This window comes from Stigmatopora argus, chromosome 6, assembly GCF_051989625.1.
Source record: "Stigmatopora argus isolate UIUO_Sarg chromosome 6, RoL_Sarg_1.0, whole genome shotgun sequence".
Taxonomy (NCBI): domain Eukaryota; kingdom Metazoa; phylum Chordata; class Actinopteri; order Syngnathiformes; family Syngnathidae; genus Stigmatopora; species Stigmatopora argus.
The window spans coordinates 18,176,435-18,193,957 of record NC_135392.1 but is presented as its reverse complement, the minus strand read 5'-3'; the positions used below and the strand labels follow the sequence as shown (position 1 = coordinate 18,193,957).

The 17,523-nt window shown below is 41.0% G+C and overlaps 2 protein-coding genes across 3 annotated transcripts in view; one reads left to right on the top strand and one right to left on the bottom strand.

The window, feature by feature from the left end:
- syn2b (synapsin IIb) overlaps positions 1 to 17,523 on the bottom strand; it is an 87,920-nt gene that overhangs the window by 11,581 nt on the left and 58,816 nt on the right. Inside the window, exons 6-11 of the mRNA XM_077602496.1 lie at positions 10,758 to 10,820; positions 10,431 to 10,573; positions 8,338 to 8,412; positions 8,155 to 8,257; positions 3,215 to 3,394; positions 3,046 to 3,112 (exon numbers count right to left, since the gene is read on the bottom strand). Coding sequence (XP_077458622.1) covers positions 3,046 to 3,112; positions 3,215 to 3,394; positions 8,155 to 8,257; positions 8,338 to 8,412; positions 10,431 to 10,573; positions 10,758 to 10,820 — 631 coding nt within the window. The remainder of the gene's footprint in view (positions 1 to 3,045; positions 3,113 to 3,214; positions 3,395 to 8,154; positions 8,258 to 8,337; positions 8,413 to 10,430; positions 10,574 to 10,757; positions 10,821 to 17,523) is intronic.
- LOC144075469 (metalloproteinase inhibitor 4-like) overlaps positions 1 to 17,523 on the top strand; it is a 77,628-nt gene that overhangs the window by 51,418 nt on the left and 8,687 nt on the right. The window contains exons 1-2 of one of the 2 annotated variants that reach the window (XM_077602504.1): positions 12,750 to 12,975; positions 13,242 to 13,387. In XM_077602504.1, coding sequence (XP_077458630.1) covers positions 13,255 to 13,387 — 133 coding nt within the window. In that variant the 5' untranslated portion in view covers positions 12,750 to 12,975; positions 13,242 to 13,254. Of the gene's footprint in view, positions 1 to 12,749; positions 12,976 to 13,241; positions 13,388 to 17,523 lie in introns of those variants that run through there. The other variant, XM_077602503.1, reaches the window with a different exon arrangement.

Here is a 17,523-nt window from a genome sequence, read left to right as displayed (position 1 = left end):
GTGTCAAAATATCATAAGAAAATAAAAAAATATATAATAAAATTGTAATGTAACAAAACTAATGTCAACATTATGAGAATAAAGTTTGATTAACCCAACTTAAATTCATTCATCTTCCCTAACGCGCATCCTTGTAAGGGTTGCGGGGGGTTTCTGAAGCCTAATTATATAAAGGGCGGCCCGGTGGAACAAGTGGTAATCACATTGGCCTCACAGTTCTGCGGTCCTGGTTTCAAATCCAGGTCAGTCCAGCTGTGTGGAGTTTGCATGTTCTGCGTGGGTTTCCTCCGGTTACTCCGGTTTCCTCCCACATTCCAATAACCTGCATGGTAGGCTGATTGGACACTCTAAATGGCGCACTCATACATAGGGGCAATTTTTGGGGGTATGAATTACAAATGTGATTATGAAAAATGTACGTTCTGGACATACCAAATGTTCAGGTTACGAAACACCTCAATGGGAAAATTTTGTCTCTGGATACACAAGAAATTTAAATTACGAAACGCGAACTCAGAAATTTAAACATTCCCTTGAAACGTAATTACACTTACAGCATTCTGTATTTTATTTTGAAATTGGTGTGAAATAGTGTGCTCCCAACACCTTGCTGCCCCCCTCATTGTTTGATTTTTAAAGAATTTATTTCCAAATTAGAGTGGAAAATAAGTATTTGGTCACCTACAAGCAAGATTTCTGCCTGTCAAAGAGTTCTAACTTCTAACGAGGTGAAACGATGTCTCTACTCGTTACCTGTATTAATAGCATCTGTTTTAACTCATTATCGGTATAAAAGACACCTGTCCACAACCTCAGTCTCTCACACTCCAAAGTCCACTATGGCCAGGACCAAAGAGCTGTCGAAGGACACCAGAGACAAAATTGTAGACCTGCACCAGGCTGGGAAGACTGAATCTGCAATAGGTAATCCACTTGGTGTAAAGAAATCAACTGTGGCAGCAATTATAAAAAATGGGGGAGATACAAGACCACACATGGGGGACCTAGTGAATGACCTACAGAGAGCTGGGACCACAGTAACAAAGGCTACTATCAGTAACACAATGCACCGCCAGGGACTCAAATCCTGCACTGCCAGACGTGTCCCCCTGCTGAAGCCAGCACACATCCAGGCCCGTCTGCGGTTCGCTAGAGAGCATTTGGATGATCCAGAAGAAGACTGGGAGAGTGTTATGGTCAGATGAAACCAAAATGGAACCTTTTGGTAGAAACACAGGTTCTCGTGTTTGGAGGAGAAAGAATACTGAATTCCATCCGAAGAACACCATACCCACTGTGAAGCATTGGGGTGAAACATCATGCTTTGGGGCTGATTTTCTGCAAAGGGACCAGGACGACTGATCTGTGTAAAGGAAAGAATGAATAGGGCCACGTATCGAGAGATTTTGAGTGAAAATCTCCTTCCATCAGCAAGGACATTGAAGATGAGACGTGGCTGGGTCTTTCAGCATGACAATGATCCCAAACACAGAGCCAGGGCAACAAAGGAGTGGCTTCGTAAGAAGAATTTCAAGGTCCTGGAGTGGCCTAGCCAGTCTCCAGATCTCAACCCCATAGAAAATCTGTGGAGGGAGTTGAAAGTCCGTGTTGCCCAATGACAGTCCCAAAACATCACTGCTCTAGAGGAGATCTGCATGGAGGAATGGGCCAAAATACCAGCAACAGTGTGTGAAAAGCTTGTGAAGAGTTATAGAAAACATTTGGCCTCCGTTATTGCCAACAAAGGGTACATAACAAAGTATTGAGATGAACTATTGGTACTGACCAAATACTTATTTTCCACCATGATTTGCAAATAAATTCTTTAAAAATCAAACAATATGATTTTCTGTTTTTTTCCCCCACATTCTGTCTCATGGTTGAGGTTTACCCATGTTGACAATTACAGGCCTCTCTAATCTTTTCAAGTAGGATAACTTGCACAATTGGTGGTTGACTAAATACTTATTTGCCCCACTGTATATAGCTGGGACAGGCTCCCACACCCCCCACGACCTTTATGGGGATAAGCAGTCTGGGAAATGAATGAATGAGTGAATGCAATGCAAAATATTGCTATGCTTCATGTCATGTCTGTTCATTTTTATAACCAAATTCAAATAAAGATTTCAATCAATTTCTCAATTGATAAAGTAATGGATACTAAAACAAAAAAGGAAGATCTAAATGTGCAGAGATCCCAATTACTCAGAGGTATCCTCTGTGATGAAAAGCCTGATGAAACCCAGAGAGTAGTTGGATTTGTGGAATCAGATTTGTGTCAAAACGATTTAAACCACCTTTTGGCATCAAGCAAAACTTTCCAAGTTGCAACTGAGAAAAAAAGTCTTTAAGCAAAATAATGAAATGTATGCAAACAAAGTCATCTAAAAGTTGTCCTCATTAGTCAAATACGTTTCCTGTGCCTTTTTCGGAAGCATGGGAAATCTATTTGACCAATGAGGACACACTTCCCTTAAAGCACGTACACCAGTAATATTTGATTCAAAATTGTAAAAGCATGAACTGGGAGCGCATGAGAAAAGCAAGGCAATGAGAAAGAGAAGTGTGTTTCATAAGCAAAAATGCAGGTGGCGCAAGTGAGAAAGTTTGACATCAAGAGCAGATTTCTGTCAGTGATAACGTAAAAAAGGACTGGGAAATATTTTTAGTGTGCAGTTCGAATTTTTAGATGACTTTGTTTGCTTGAGTTGCATTATTTTGCTTAGTCTTTTTTTGTTACAACTTGCGAAGTCTTGTTTGATGCCAAAAGCATTTTGGCACAAATCTGATTTCATAGGGTTTTTTGTTGTTTGATAGTATGGCAGCGGCCCGGCGACCGAGTGGTTAGCGCTTCGGCCTCACAGTTCTGGGCTCGTTTTTTGAATTTCCATTCATTCATTGGAAAATTGGGTTTTAATTGTGGATACAGAATGAAATAATTTCAGACGTCAAGACACAGCTGTTAAAGTTGTCGAACGAGATGGGTACGGTATTTGGAAAAAAAATGCTTTTCAGTATTGATTCATTCAAGTTTCATAGAACCTTGAAGTTGAGGATGCTGGCTTGTGGCTTTGCTTGAATCTGGTACACCCTCTTTAACACCACCACTCTGGAAGAGAGCAATTGGAAAATAAATCACAGCCAATGAAACTGGAATAAAATCCCCAATCTTGGACTGTATTGTCCGTAGTACAACAATAACCTCCAGTACCTGTGTGGGTGCAGAAGAGGGGCTCATTTTCTGGCCTTGAAGGGAGTGACTTGGTGAGCGGGAAACGGAGGACTTTTTTGCAGCTAGGACCTGGCTCATCTTAGCTAGGACCAAATCGGATATTAGCTGGCGATCGTCTGCCTGGTGATCGCCAACGAGCTGCATTGATGAGCCCATCACCTGGGAACACAATCAAATTGAGTTTCGATCAAATTAACCAGCTGTATTTATTCGAGTATAACGTGCACACGTGTATGACGCACACCCATAATTTGTGACAATTTTTTTTTTTTCCACTTTTTCTCAGCTCACAGCAAAGGTTCCACTGGTACTGATAGCTGGCAAATGCTGAACACGTCGCAATGACAAAACATTTATTCACAACATATGCTATGGAAACCTGGTAAAACAAACTACTACCAGTATGAACACAATTCTCAATTGGAATTTCCAATTTAAATCCTTAGTCTAATTCATAATCACTATATTGAAAAAATTTCAAAATCAGATTTATCATCATCAGATTCACTGGAGCAACTTTTTTTATTTTGCCCTCCCCTATAAACTTGCCAAAGGCTATTTGTAGAGGTCTGGCTTTTATAAAAGAAGGTAGATTATCGCCGTCTGGCGGACAAAGACATTTTTTACGTCTCCCATTATAACGGCTGCGGAGAGGACTTTTTCACGGGAAAAGGTCAGTTTTCACCGGGATTCGTATATAGCGTGCACCCGAACTTTGCTTCAGTTTTTTTTGGTACAAAATTTTGCTCATTATACTCGAATAAATACTGTATGAATTCAAGTGACGTGCAACTCGTTGGGTTAAAATAATAATAATAATCGGACATAGGCCCTGTCGTCATTATCAACAACACAAAAAGCCTACTTGTCATCACACGCAGAAATTGCGTGTGACGAAATTGGTGGTGCTTCTCCATAAGCTGCGTTTACTCGGCAAAAGACCTAAATAAGTGGGGTGAAATATTATTCCTAATCATTATAATTTATGACAAAAAACTGCAGAATATGTATTTTACTCTTTTTTTCTATCTTTCGTCTACTTTCTTACAATTATGTTAGGCAGGTGCCATTAGGGTTTCTAAATTGTAAGAAAAAAACTGAAAAACTTACTTTCTTTCTCATCTAGTCATTGATACTCAGAGAGGCTTATTAGGCATTCAAGCGGCTGCCCTGCCCGATGGAGAGTGGTTAGCCCATTGGCCTCACAGTTCTGGGGTCGTGGGTTCAATCCTGTGGTGTTTGCATGTTCACCCTGAGTTTTCTCCAGGTACTCCGGTTTCCGCCCACATCCCAAAATTATGCAGGGTAGACTGGATGGAGACTCAAATTGCTCCAAATTATGTGTGTGAGCGTGAATGGTTGCCCGTCTCCTTACGCCCTGCTATTGGCTGCCCACCAATTCAGGATGTCCCCCGACTGGTGCCCGTAGTTATCTGGGATAGGCTCCAGCGCCCGCCTTGTGAGGATAAGTGGTTCAGAAAATGAATGAAGGTATTCTAGTTGTATACTGTCATATATCTACTTACGAATGTCTCTAGGTGCTAAATGTACAGGTTACGAAAGCTTTTTATATGCAAATGAGTGCCTCAAGATAAGAAAAATATCTAAGTTACGAAAACCCACAAAAATTACATGTTTTCTGATTGGGACTTTATTTCCTTGGTCTATATTTTGCAGTTGTGTTGAGAAAATTATCATATGTTTAAGTTTATCCGTTTGCAGGGAAAATTAAAATGTGTTTACAGCATTTAAGATGCATTTCAAAAAAAGGTTTGCAAGTTTTAACTACTATCTGAGACGAGTTCTCTGTGCTCTTTTTGGATCAGGAGAGTCCCCATGGTTCAATCAAGTGCCTATTTATCTATGTCGACTACTACTTTATGTTGACTATTCATTATTTTGACTACTTATTATGTCGACTACTTATTTATTTATTACTTATTTTTTTATTATTTATTTGTGCACTTCAAATTGTAGCTTTAAATCTCATTATGCTTGTGTAACAACAATAAAGGAATTTAAATAAATTCAATCAAAAAGGCCTATCCCAGCTGACTTCAGGCATGAGGCAGGGAACACCCTGAATTGGTGACCAGCCAATCGCAGGGCACGAGGAGATGGACAGCCATTCAGATCACACTCATACGTAAAGGCAATTTAGACTGTTCAACCAGCCTACCCTGCATGATTTTGGAATGTGGGAGGAAACCGGAGTACCCAGAGAAAACCCACATAAGCTTGGGGATAACATTAAAACTCCACACTAGAACTGTGAGATGGACATGCCAACCACTCATCTGCCGGGCCGTCCCTTTTTCTGATTTATAGAAGACAATTACAAAATTGCTCATCTCTTTAACCACTTTGGACTGAGCCCAACTATTTTGTCACACTGGCCATATTTAATTAGTTTATTGATCCAACAAGTCTGGAGGAAGTCAGACCGAGGTATTGTCATTGAAAACAAACTCCGCTTTCCCACAAAATGTGATAAGCTACATTATTAATGATTTACAGAAAGAGGGAAGTACCTTTGTCATTAATAGATGAGAGATGAGCGATGGGAAGTACTTTTGTCATTAATAAATCAAAATTAAACAAGACATTTTAGGTTCATTTGAGTTTGACTTAAAGAACATATTTATATTCATGTTAATGAACATACATATACAGGGGTAATTTCTATCTTTTAGTCCCTTGTGTAGGTTGAGGATAAACAATGACACATACTACACACACATACACACACGTAGCACAGCTTTAGACAGCGTTATGATCGCAATTTTGTTCGTCTAATAGCCAGGCTTTAAGATTATTGGCGAGGAGGTTCAGAGATGGGAGTTCACGTATGTTAATCGGTATTGAGTTCCAGGTATGTGCGGCACAGACAGAGAAGGTGCTTGGCTGAAAGCACTCTTTTTGAAGGGAATACACAGTCACCTCTAGAGCCAGCCCTTGTTGATGTGTTGGATTGTTTTGTACAAAATCTTGCAGTGAAGGAGGAGCTTTGTGTTGGAAGATTTTGTAAATTAAGGTGGTATCTGCATATTTAACAGTATTGTTCCAGTTTAGGCATTTGTGTGTTTTTTTAAATAGATGACAGTTTTTGGCTTTCTGTCCAATACTTTCAAAGCTTGCTTATAAATGGTTTCAATAATTTGGTTTACACAAATTTTTGCTATTGTTTGGTGATTTGAAAGATTTTTTGTGGACACAATGTAACATGTTGGCAAATATTTTTTAATAGCAATTTATGCAACCTTTTGTGATTGGCTGGCTACCATTTCAGGGTATACCCCACCTCCTAACCATAGTCTCTAACACTATCGTGAGCATAAGTAATTAATGTATGTGGCATGCGACCAGTATAGAGTGTACCGGTACCTTACATCTCCTATTTGCATTTGTCCAACCATACATACACAAAGTGTAACTTATGAACTGCTGCCTTTATGAGTTGCAATTCTTTTTGGTCTTTTAGTGTCATGACTGCCTCAGGTGTGCAGCGAGGACAGAACCCAGGATGCGAGAGAAGGAAAAAGGCGGCAAAAGTTACAAAACTATCAAACAAAACAGAAAGGGTGCAACCTGAACGAAGAGGCAGCTGGTACTTACAAAATCCCGAACAGGGAAACACGAAACAAAAGGACAATAGGCAATACTCCACACAATGAAACAAGAGACTCACGTTTAAATACACGTACAGGGGCTAATCACGAAATACACACAGTTGGTTATGAGAGGAAAGGGAAGCCAGGAGGGACATACGGTATTTTCTCACGTATAACCCCCCCGTGATTCATGGTTTTGATAGGGAGTACAAATGTGTTACTTTGAAGGGAAAATCTTAAAAATTATTACGTGTTATTTCTGAGATCCTGTATGAATCAAAAGCACATTCTTAGGGTTAATATCATAAGGAAGTTGTTAATTCATCCAGTAATGTTAGTTTTCCTACTGCAAAACAGAAAATAACCAACAAATGGTTAATGTTAATTTGCCGACATCTACTGGTGTAAAAGAGTATAGCAACGAATTAAGTCTTGTGTGCATATAAGCTTTACCCTTGAATCAGTCCATTTGTTTTAGTTACAAATACAGCTCATATGCGAGAAAATACAGTAGGTACTATTGGTAGATCGCATGACAGTAAGATTTAATGAACGGATTGACTAATTGTATGTTGTAAAATTTTCTATGGAACTTGAGCTGGACAACAGCGGCATAGTGAGTCCAAGCACCATTAATAATCATAACCCATGAATTTGGCTTAATGCGTGAAAATACGGTAAGAGGCGATAAACACACAATCGCCCAGCCAAGGAAAACACACACCTCCACCAAAACCCCAACAAAACATGACATTTAGAGGAGCTCCCCTTTTCCTTTCAAAAATCGGAAATCTGCTTTTGCAAGTAAAAGCTGCAGCTGACACTTGCCGCTGAGAGGGTGAGATCCCTCAGAACTTCTCCCATTGAAAAGCTCAGGCTTGGTCGTCATGGCAATAAGAGCCACGTTCCCCATTGGACAACAAGCTTTTAGGGCAGATTGGGGGATATCTCGTTTGTGTGGGAGGAAAAAACTATGAATCTAACATGCCATAATTGCATGAAAAGTGTTCCATGATTCTTGAGTCTCTGCATATTTTTTACATTAATATTTATTAAAACACATTAGGGCAGTTTGTTTGTGTGTGTGAAATATGTCTCCTTTCATATTTGATATTCAATTCAGCCCGTCTACTGAGGTTATGTTCAATCAATATATTAACAGGGAGCGAATCTGTTGTTCCCATGAGTTTAAATTATGCCAGTCAAATTAGGTTAAATTTAAACCTCCAGGACAACATTTGTCCTTCTGATGCTGTGTGCAAATAACAATTATAAGTCACCAAATGGTCCCATCGGCAATTCCCTCACCTCGGTGATATAGTCGTTGCCATCTTTACCGCAAATGGCCTTAACAGCACAGATGTCCAGGCCACCGAATATTTCAGAGCAAGCATCGACCCACAATTTATACCTGCGATGGATACAAACATCCAACATGGCAATGTGTTAGAGCAGCAGAAACTTCCTGAGTAATAATAACGCTGTGCTTACTTGTCAGTCATGGCCACTTGCTCCAACATGGCTGAACCTGTGTTGCTCTTCCAATTACCAGAGATAGATGTTCGCCTGCAAAAGGAGCATTTTTAATTTTTAGTGAATACCACCTCCAATTACGAATAATCTCATCACAAACACACAATCGTAGATATACAGTGCCCACAAGAATTACATTATATAATTTATTCATTCAGGCCAGCCCGGTGGTTGAGTGGTTAGCGCCTCAGCCTCACTGTTCTTGGGTCCTGGGTTCGAAACCAGGTTGGTCCACCTGTGTGGAGGTTACATGTTCTTTCCAAGGCCACGTGGGCTTTCTCCGGGTACTATGGTTTCCTCCCACATTCCAAAGATGGTAAAAACATTCTAGGCTGGTTGGAGACTCTAAATTGCCCCGACATATGAGTGTGAGTGGCTGTTTGTCTCCTCGTGCTCTGTGATTGGCTGGCCACCAATTAAGGGTCTCCCCCACCTTGTGCCTGAAGTCAGATGAGATAGGCTCCAGCACCCCCACGACCCTTAAGCGGATAAAGCGGTTATTTCCATCTTTATGTGTTCTGGGAGTAAATCCCTGCCAACAATGGGCACTAGTCATGGGACACCCTGAATTTGTTGCCAGCTAATCTCAGTACATGAGATTATACTAAAATAATAAAAAATATACACATTTATACAGAAATATGTATAATCGTATTACTTTTGATTGCATCCTGCATAGAAAAAAAGTTATTACGTAAAATCACAGTACTGTTCGTGGTATTACTGTACTCACATTTAGCTGCTGCTTTTGAAAATGATCTTCTCAGACTAACTTTTTTAAATCAAGACTAAACACAATTCTTTACTATGGTGTAATTATAATGTAAGACTTTTCATACTCTGTAGACCGTACTTGGTTCAATACGCAACATCTCACTTGTGCTTTTTACCATTTTATTTGTATATTTATTGACTGTTTTTATTTTGTGTCTAACTGCCATTAATGTGATGAAAATTACTGCATTGAATTGTGCTATAGAAATAACATTGCATTGTTATAAATTATATGAACGTGCCAGTTTCAGTAATTTTTGGGATTTCAGCTGTTGAATATAAATATCAATTGAAGCGTAAATAGCTAATGAATGCCTCTGAAAGGTACAGACGCTCCCCTACTTACGAACATTCAACTTACGAACAACGGTACATACGAACATGTCTGCAAATTGCGTTTAAGTCCAAAAATGTTCGCAAGTCCAATTTTGTATTTCGCCTTTTTCGGAGTAGTACTTCTTTCCGCCGCTAATACCGACGCCTGGCGCTGTGAGAGCTCAGCTCACCCAGCATCTACCTTCTTCTTCGTTGCAATGCGGAAGTGCGTGAATGTATCTCCAGTGTGCAAAGAACCTTTTTCATTTGTATCATTAAATATCTCATGCATCCAATATTGAATATGGTTGGTAAAAAGCTAAAGGCTTCTATTGAGGGAGTTGCAAGGAAGAGGCAAGCCATTTCATTTGAAACGAGTGGCAATAATAACGAAGCTTGATGCGCGTGAGAGTGGTGAGCGTTGCACATTCAGTACCATTTATAAACAGAAAGATCGAGCAGCAGGACCCAAATATTGAACGTTGCACAAAGTTTGCAAATCAATTGAATGATGCCATACAGTGCTACTGCATCATTTATGATGAAAAAAAGAAGAAAACTGTGCAATTGTCATTAGGTCGCTTCTTTTGGCCAGTTTCTAATACATAAATCTCTCTCTCTCTACAGTACTGTACATATTCTCTCCATTTTATTAAATGTTTTTTTTCTTCAGTACAAACCAATGTGTGTTACTTATACAAGCCTTAAACATACAAATGCACTTGTATAAATCTTCAATATACTTATATCAGCCTTAAACATAAATTATAATACAAAATATAGCACTGAATCAACTTACAAACAAATTCAACTTATGAACAATCGCTCGGAACCAATTGCGTTCGTAAGTAGGGGAGCGTCTGTACTGTCAAATTAAGCAATATTGGATCCTTAGAGGCAGGCAGATTTCTTAATAAAGTTCCTGCGTTTGCATTAGAACTCAACAGCTCTTCACTACTTACATGTAAGCCTTATAGTCGGCGCCAATCTTCTGCACTCTGATGTCATACTTGGCGTCTATGAACGGCTCTGTCGTGCAGTAGGTCTGAGTGATGGCCACCACGCTGGCGATATCCTGGAAGTCGCTCAAGTTATCCACTTTGACCTGAGGAACACGTGATGGCTATTATTCTATTAGCATCCTTAAAATATTTAACACTCCCCACTATGACGGATCGTACAAAGATGAATGTTGACGTTTCCTGTAAGCTCGATAGTGATGCACAACATGACATGACTTCTTGGGTGTATGAAAAAACAATAGCCCTTCTTTCCTAAGGATTACTTGCCTTTCCCATTCCAGAATGGGCGTGTCCAATCTTCACCACGACAGGGAAGTTTGGTGTTGTGATCTGGAAAAGAGTGCAAAACACAATTAAAGCCAATTAGAACAGAAAAAAGGGAAATCAGCTGTGTGTTTTATTTCTGCCATTTTAAAATGCAGTGTCTTTATAATACTAAGCTCTAAAGCAGGAGTGGGCAATTAATTCCCCAAAGTGCCGCAATGGGTGCACGTTTTCGTTTCAAGCCATAAGAGGAAACCATTCCACCAATCTGGTATGTTAGATATGCAATCAGTGGATTGCAATCAGGTGCAATGTTCCCTCTAAACTGCGCGCGTGCGCAATTGCGCACTACTCTCGTCTTCTCTGCACAGCAGCAATCATATGGCGCGCAGTATTTTTTTATTTTTTTTACCCCTTTCCCCATGATGGTGCCGTTTAAGCGGCAGTCAGTGGCAGTAGCTCTGTCCACTCTTATGTTTTTCGTGTTTTACAGCATGTTTTACATGAAAAATTAGAGGGAACATTGACATGCACCTGCTTGTGGCAGGTGTGATACTGGTGTGCCCATAGCGAGCAATGATGATGTCGTGACCGGATGATTCGCCTAAAGACGTTTTGCCGACGGACGTTTGACAGACAGACAGGTCGCCGAATGAACGTTCGTTCAAACAGCGTTTAATTTGTAAGGATGGTGCCAATGGACATCCCCAAAATGTGTTTTTCAATCCTAAAGATTTGTCTTTAGTTGCTAGAACATTATGTGACTCTTTACACCTTGGTCTCATTTAAAAGAAACACGTGCTCTATTGAGTTGAGATTTGGGAACTACATTAAACACCAGGTGTTTTGCTTTGAAGCAGTCTTGCTGCTTTCTCTTCTGTCTTCAGTGAACTGGAGGCAATAGGTGAATATTTCATGAATGACTACAGTAATCCCTCAAATTTCGCAGATACTGAAAACCACACATAGCCACGATAATCGAAAAACCACAAAGTGGGATCACACCTATTATTACTACCATACTATACGTTTTTGCGTCTATACAAAAATACAAGTACACAAGTACAATTATCAAGAAATGTATTTATTAAATGTTACAGTTATAGGCATATGAAAAGACTGAAATGTATATCTAAATATAATCTATATATTTAAATGTAAATACTTTTAGTAATGTACTCGCCCTGAAAATAGTTCCTAAGCGCTTAATTAAAAACAAAAAAACTCCCCACTTCCTGCACTTAAACAGAAACTAAACTTCCCCTCTGCTCCTTTGCGGGGTTCAGCCGTCTCAGGCCCCCACAGAGTTCTATTTTCGGATAAAGGTGACAGCGTCCACCGTAAGGTCGCCAGGGTTTGCATTTCTGAAGAAATCCACCCTCATTGAGGCTCCCGGCCGTCCAGTCCGCTTGGAAAGCTCTTTTTCTGGATAAAAGCGACGGCCACCGCTGCCCTCCATTTTTCTTTTTCAGAGCTGAGTTGAGTGACTGCCAAGTCCAGGTGGATTCCCGACCTTCCTGTATGGGGTTTGCATGTTCTCCCTGGGCTTGCATGGGTTTTCTCCAGATACTCCGGTTTCCTCCCCATCCCCAAAACATGCATGGTGTGCTGGTTGAACACTATAAATCGCGCATATGTATTTGCATGAAGCAGCATGAATGATTGTCCATGTTCTTGTCCACTACGATTGGTTGGCCACCAATTCAGGGTATCCCCGCCTAGTGCCAATAGTTGGCTGTGATAGGCTCCTGCGACCCCCGCAACCCTTGTCCACATAGGAAGATCCGAACAAAGGATTAAACCCTTGAACTCAGAACTGTGAGGCCGGCGCACTAACCACGCGTACACCAGGCCGTCCTGCTGTCTTTTGTTTCACATTAGACAAATTCAATCCTGCATGCTGTGGATTATTGGGATTTTCTATTGTAAATATAGTGATTAAAAAAGAAGTCCATCTACCCATTCCCTGCCTTAATCATCTTTGGCATGTGATATGCTTTTCACTGGATTGCAAAAATTTCAGCAAAAATTAACTCGCCTATGGACGCCCGCGGTTCAGGAAGTAGTGGGTAGGATATCATAAAGACAGAGGGGAAAGAGTGGTCGTTTTTTTCAATGCTGTGTGTGAGGAGGCTGTGCCTAACTTGTCGGCTGCATAAGAGGCTCCCTGTGCGCGACCCTCTCAGCATTCAGGACCAGCGTGCCAGGCGATCCAACGATTGTAAGTTTATCCGTGTGTCGTCGTCCTAGAGAGCAAGTGAGAGGGGAGGGGGCAGGTGACGAGAAGAAGCCTTTGCTAATCCATCTTTCCTCCAGCCTGGATTCAGAGGTTCATTTGAAACTTGAGAAATCATTTCTATCCAAAGCGTCTGAAACTCAAGCTCTCCGGAGCTCATCTTTTTAAATCTATCGTGTCTTCAATTCTGATTTTCATTCAACTTGAACTTAACAGCATTGGAAAAGATTTGTTTCATTTGTGGGTGTCAGCGGGAGTCTCATCATGACCGTGACCCACGTGAGGAGTGTACGTCTGGGGCTCTGGGTGCTCCTCTTGCTGGGAGCAGGAACGGTTGTGGACGCATGCAGCTGCCACCCAGCTCACCCACAACAGCTCTTCTGCAGTGCCGAAACGGGTGAGTTGGAGATCATAAGTTCCTCTTCAGGCACAAAATTGTAAAAACACTCTTCTTAATTGTTTACTGATTGTCTTTTGAGCCTAGTTTGGTGCAAAACACACACCAGAGACCAATTTTTACTTCTTACTTCTACTTTCTTTAACAATTTGCCTTTTTTTATATACTATTTGTCAAAGATTTAATTTCATTGCGACAACTGGTAAAAGTTTGCTGAGAAACAAAGATAGAAGTATTAAGATAACATTAAAATCACTTTTTCTTTGAAATCACAATAAACATGTGACAAGGTTTCTTGTCACCTACTGTAAGAATTAGAGGTAAGATCAGGCCGGAAAAATCCGGCCCGCGGGTTTTAGAGCCCGGCAAATTAACTTGATTTGCAGGACCGAGCCTGAAGCAAACCTGAAATTTCATATTTTATTTGTCAGGACTCGGTACTTCTGAGTCGGGGGCAGGGGTGATTTATGATAACAGATTAAAGCCTGTATTTTGTAACGAAATCTAAGTTAAACAAGACTGTATAAACATTTACATCCTTTATATGATAATATAGATGTTTGATGATTTCAACTGTTTAAATCCCTGCTCAGCGTCGAGGTTTTTATCTGATTGTTTAGTTGCCTCGCTTGTGTAATCCCCTTTCTTATTTTCACTTTGTTTTCTTTTTTGTTTTTAACACAAGCCAAAATCAACACTGCTGAGCACTCGGCTTCACCAGAAATCTAGAGTATCTGACAGTGGGTCAAAATGTGTTGTGAAACTGTGGCTGTGAGCTGGTTTTAGAAACCTGCTCACATGCTAAATCTAGGTTATGAGAGCATAATTAGGAGTATTTTTTCAGGACAGTCAAAATTTGTCCTCCGTCATTGACAAAGACCAAAATGTATTGGTGCAACCATAGCAGCTTTGATCACATGATGCCTTTTATATAACAAGTGCCCTTTGAGTGGAAGTAAAGATGAAGAATTGTGGAAGTTTATAGCCACCATGCTTGTGAGGATAAGCAATGGCATTTGAATGTGTTGCTAGCCTCTCAACATTCTTCACTCTTGTGAAAACTAACATCAAAGCAAGAGTAGAGGTTGTATTCAGCTGTCGTCAAGATTTGATCTTGGTCATTCGACTGCAACTCTAATGATTTTTTTGCTACTTATGTCTTTGTCGAACTCTGCACAACAATATAGGGAATATTTAGTGGCCCCACAGTCCATGTTGTTTTGCACGAATTGGCTGTTCCCGGTCTTTAGTTGACCTATTAGCATCGTGAGAGTTAGTGTAACTTTTGAATAAAGCCGAACATCTGACGAATATCCCATCTGTACAAACCTTGAAAGATTCCCAAGCCATGTCTATGTGTGTGTGCGTACTGGAGAGAAGCCAAGCCAGCTTACTCCATCGCTCTCCCTTTCCTTCCACTTCATTTCCATGTCTATAGGCTGGGCCCAATGGTCTGCATACTAACAATATCAATGTGAAAGCCCACTGACAGTGCAGCTTTGTGAGGATGACAAGGGTACCGATTCATCTGGGCCGAGGGATGTTTTTTACAACATCAGTTCTCATGGTTTAAGTTTGCAATATGATGTTCTTGTACACTCGAAAAAATTGGGAATTTTTACCATTAAAAACTGGGCTGCAGAAAATGTTATTCATGTTTAAAAACACTCCACGCCTAACATCTGCCTGTTTACTTCCTGTTTATTTGTGTTGGCAGGCCAGCTCTTGCCAGAAAACAATTGTTTAAAAAAATTGTTCCACGCCAATTTCTGCCAATTCAACTCCTGTTTAATTCTTGCAGAAACCGGTTAAAGCTGCAAAGAGATCAAGTCTGACAATGATGTATATGTTTTCTTTGATTGATTTCTTTATCAATTTAAACCACACTGTTTACATTATAAATACATATCAGTCAGACCTGAAAGAAAATTGTGACCATGGTGCTCCAACTCATTTAGAATGTTTGCACACCAAACCTCTGCCCCCTTTGCTCCATTTTTACTATAAAATGCATTAAAATACTTTGTAAACCATTGGAAAGCTGATGATAAAACTTAAAAACAAAACAGAATAGTCCAAAACTAAGGTTATGGCACTTTCCAAACTGCTGGACACCCCATTTAGAGAGCCTGTATTAATAATGCTCGCTATTGCTCGCAGCAAAGACGTAAACTACATTATTGATCCACCGTTTCCTATAGTGAGTTTACTTTTTAACATTTGTTTACTCGGATATCTATCCTGTCTGTCTTTTAAAGGCCCATTAAATGCCCAAAGCCAATATTCCCTGAAATTGGTGCTAGTTATATTTGGTTTGGTGCCTGCATGTAATTCATCTGCTCACAATTTACGCAGATGGGAAAGCACTTTATGCTTCTGGTTTCTGTTTTTTTTCTGGCTAATTGCTTAAAAATATTTCCACATCAGCTCATTGATCTGATCTGTACAAACAGCAATGTGAAGTCAATGTTATTTACCATTAGCTGGTGGCATTGCTTCATTATTGTGCTCAGAAGAGATTTAAATGGTCCAGTTTATATGCTATGTACCATCCATGTTGATGTTTTGTCTCAGTGGTCTATAAGAAAGCAGAGCCATCACTGCTTTTCAATTATATCATTCTGTGATCTCAAGAATCCAATCTTATAGTGACATAAGGTACAGAAGTAGAGCAACCATTTTATCACACTAGATTTCTAAGAAAACAGTGACAGATAATTATAGAATGTAAACAGGTAAGGGTGAAGGATTTTGAGTGTTAATGTTGCACGTCATGGTCAGCGGAAATTTATGTTTTATTTCGGTGGGTTCCTGCCTGCAGGGCTCACCATGGCAGGCTTGTCATTTACTTCTGGAGTTTCCTTCCCTGTCCACATTTGGGAAACGGGTGACGATTGTATTTCTTTCTTGATCTGACTTGAGGTTCCTGGAGGTCAATTAACCCTGATCAAAAAAACTGCCCCTTGTCCAGCCTTGTGCTTTTGAGTGCAGCTGTGTGTTCACCTCACCGTTGTAACAGAAGCTATGTGCCTCATCTGAGGCCAAAAAGCTGAGACCTGCCCGAGGTGCCCAGGGGCTAAGCTGAAGAGGCAGGAAGAACACCTCAATGCTCTTAGTCAGGCAGTCAAACGACTCTCCCAAGAACATTGCTGTGGGAACAAGAGCGTGGCTTCAGATCGAGCAGCTGGGCCAAAAGCTACAGTTGTTGCCGAGTCATCATGCGTCGGCAGCAGCAGTTAAAACCTGACCTGACACTGCCTCACCACCTTCTCCTCCTGCACCTTCGTCCATGACTCTTGGGTCCCACAGTATCTCATCCCCACACCTTGCGCCTCCTGACAGATTCTTGGGGGAGACGGGAAACTGACGCACCTTTTTGTTTCATTTTAAGAACATGCCCCAAACCTATGGGAGTGAGGAGCCCAAACTAGCTTTCATGGTCTCTCACCTGAAAGGCCGAGCAGCTGAATGGGCGACTATGGAGTGGGATAGAGGATCCCCACTCTGCATCTCAGTAGAGTGTTTCACGACAGCACTCCAAAGTGTTGTATTGGAGGTCCTCGACAGGCGAAGCAATGTGGGCCCTGGAGAGCCTGGAGCAGAGAATGGCCAGTGTGTCTGAGCACGCCATCTGGTTTCGGGTTGCAGCGGAAAAAACTGGATGGAATGATGCAGCTCTATGGGACTCATTTCACCGACGACTCTCCAAAAATTTCAAGGACCATCTGCCACCCCATGGGAATCAGCCAGACCTGGAATCCATGGTGGATTTGGCCTCCCGGCTGGACCATTTTCTTCACAGTTTTGGGGTCCCCTTCATTTAGGAGACGCAGTCCGACTTTGGATTGCTCCACTGGGAAACTGAGTGGGGGAGAGGGTTGAGATTTGTCTGATCAACAAGGTTAATTGCGGAACCAGGACATGGGAAAGGGCTAGGAAGTTTGACTGCTCTATCCATCTCATCCCTGGTTCCCCCATAGCGAAGGGCCATATCTCCTCCCTTTTTCTCAAGGAAAGGGCTGCCATGGACCCTTATTTTCAGGAGTCACTGAAATCGGGAATTATTAGGCCGTCATCATCTGGTGCGGGGTTTTTCATTGTAGAGAAGAAGGATGGATCACTGCGTCCTTGCATTG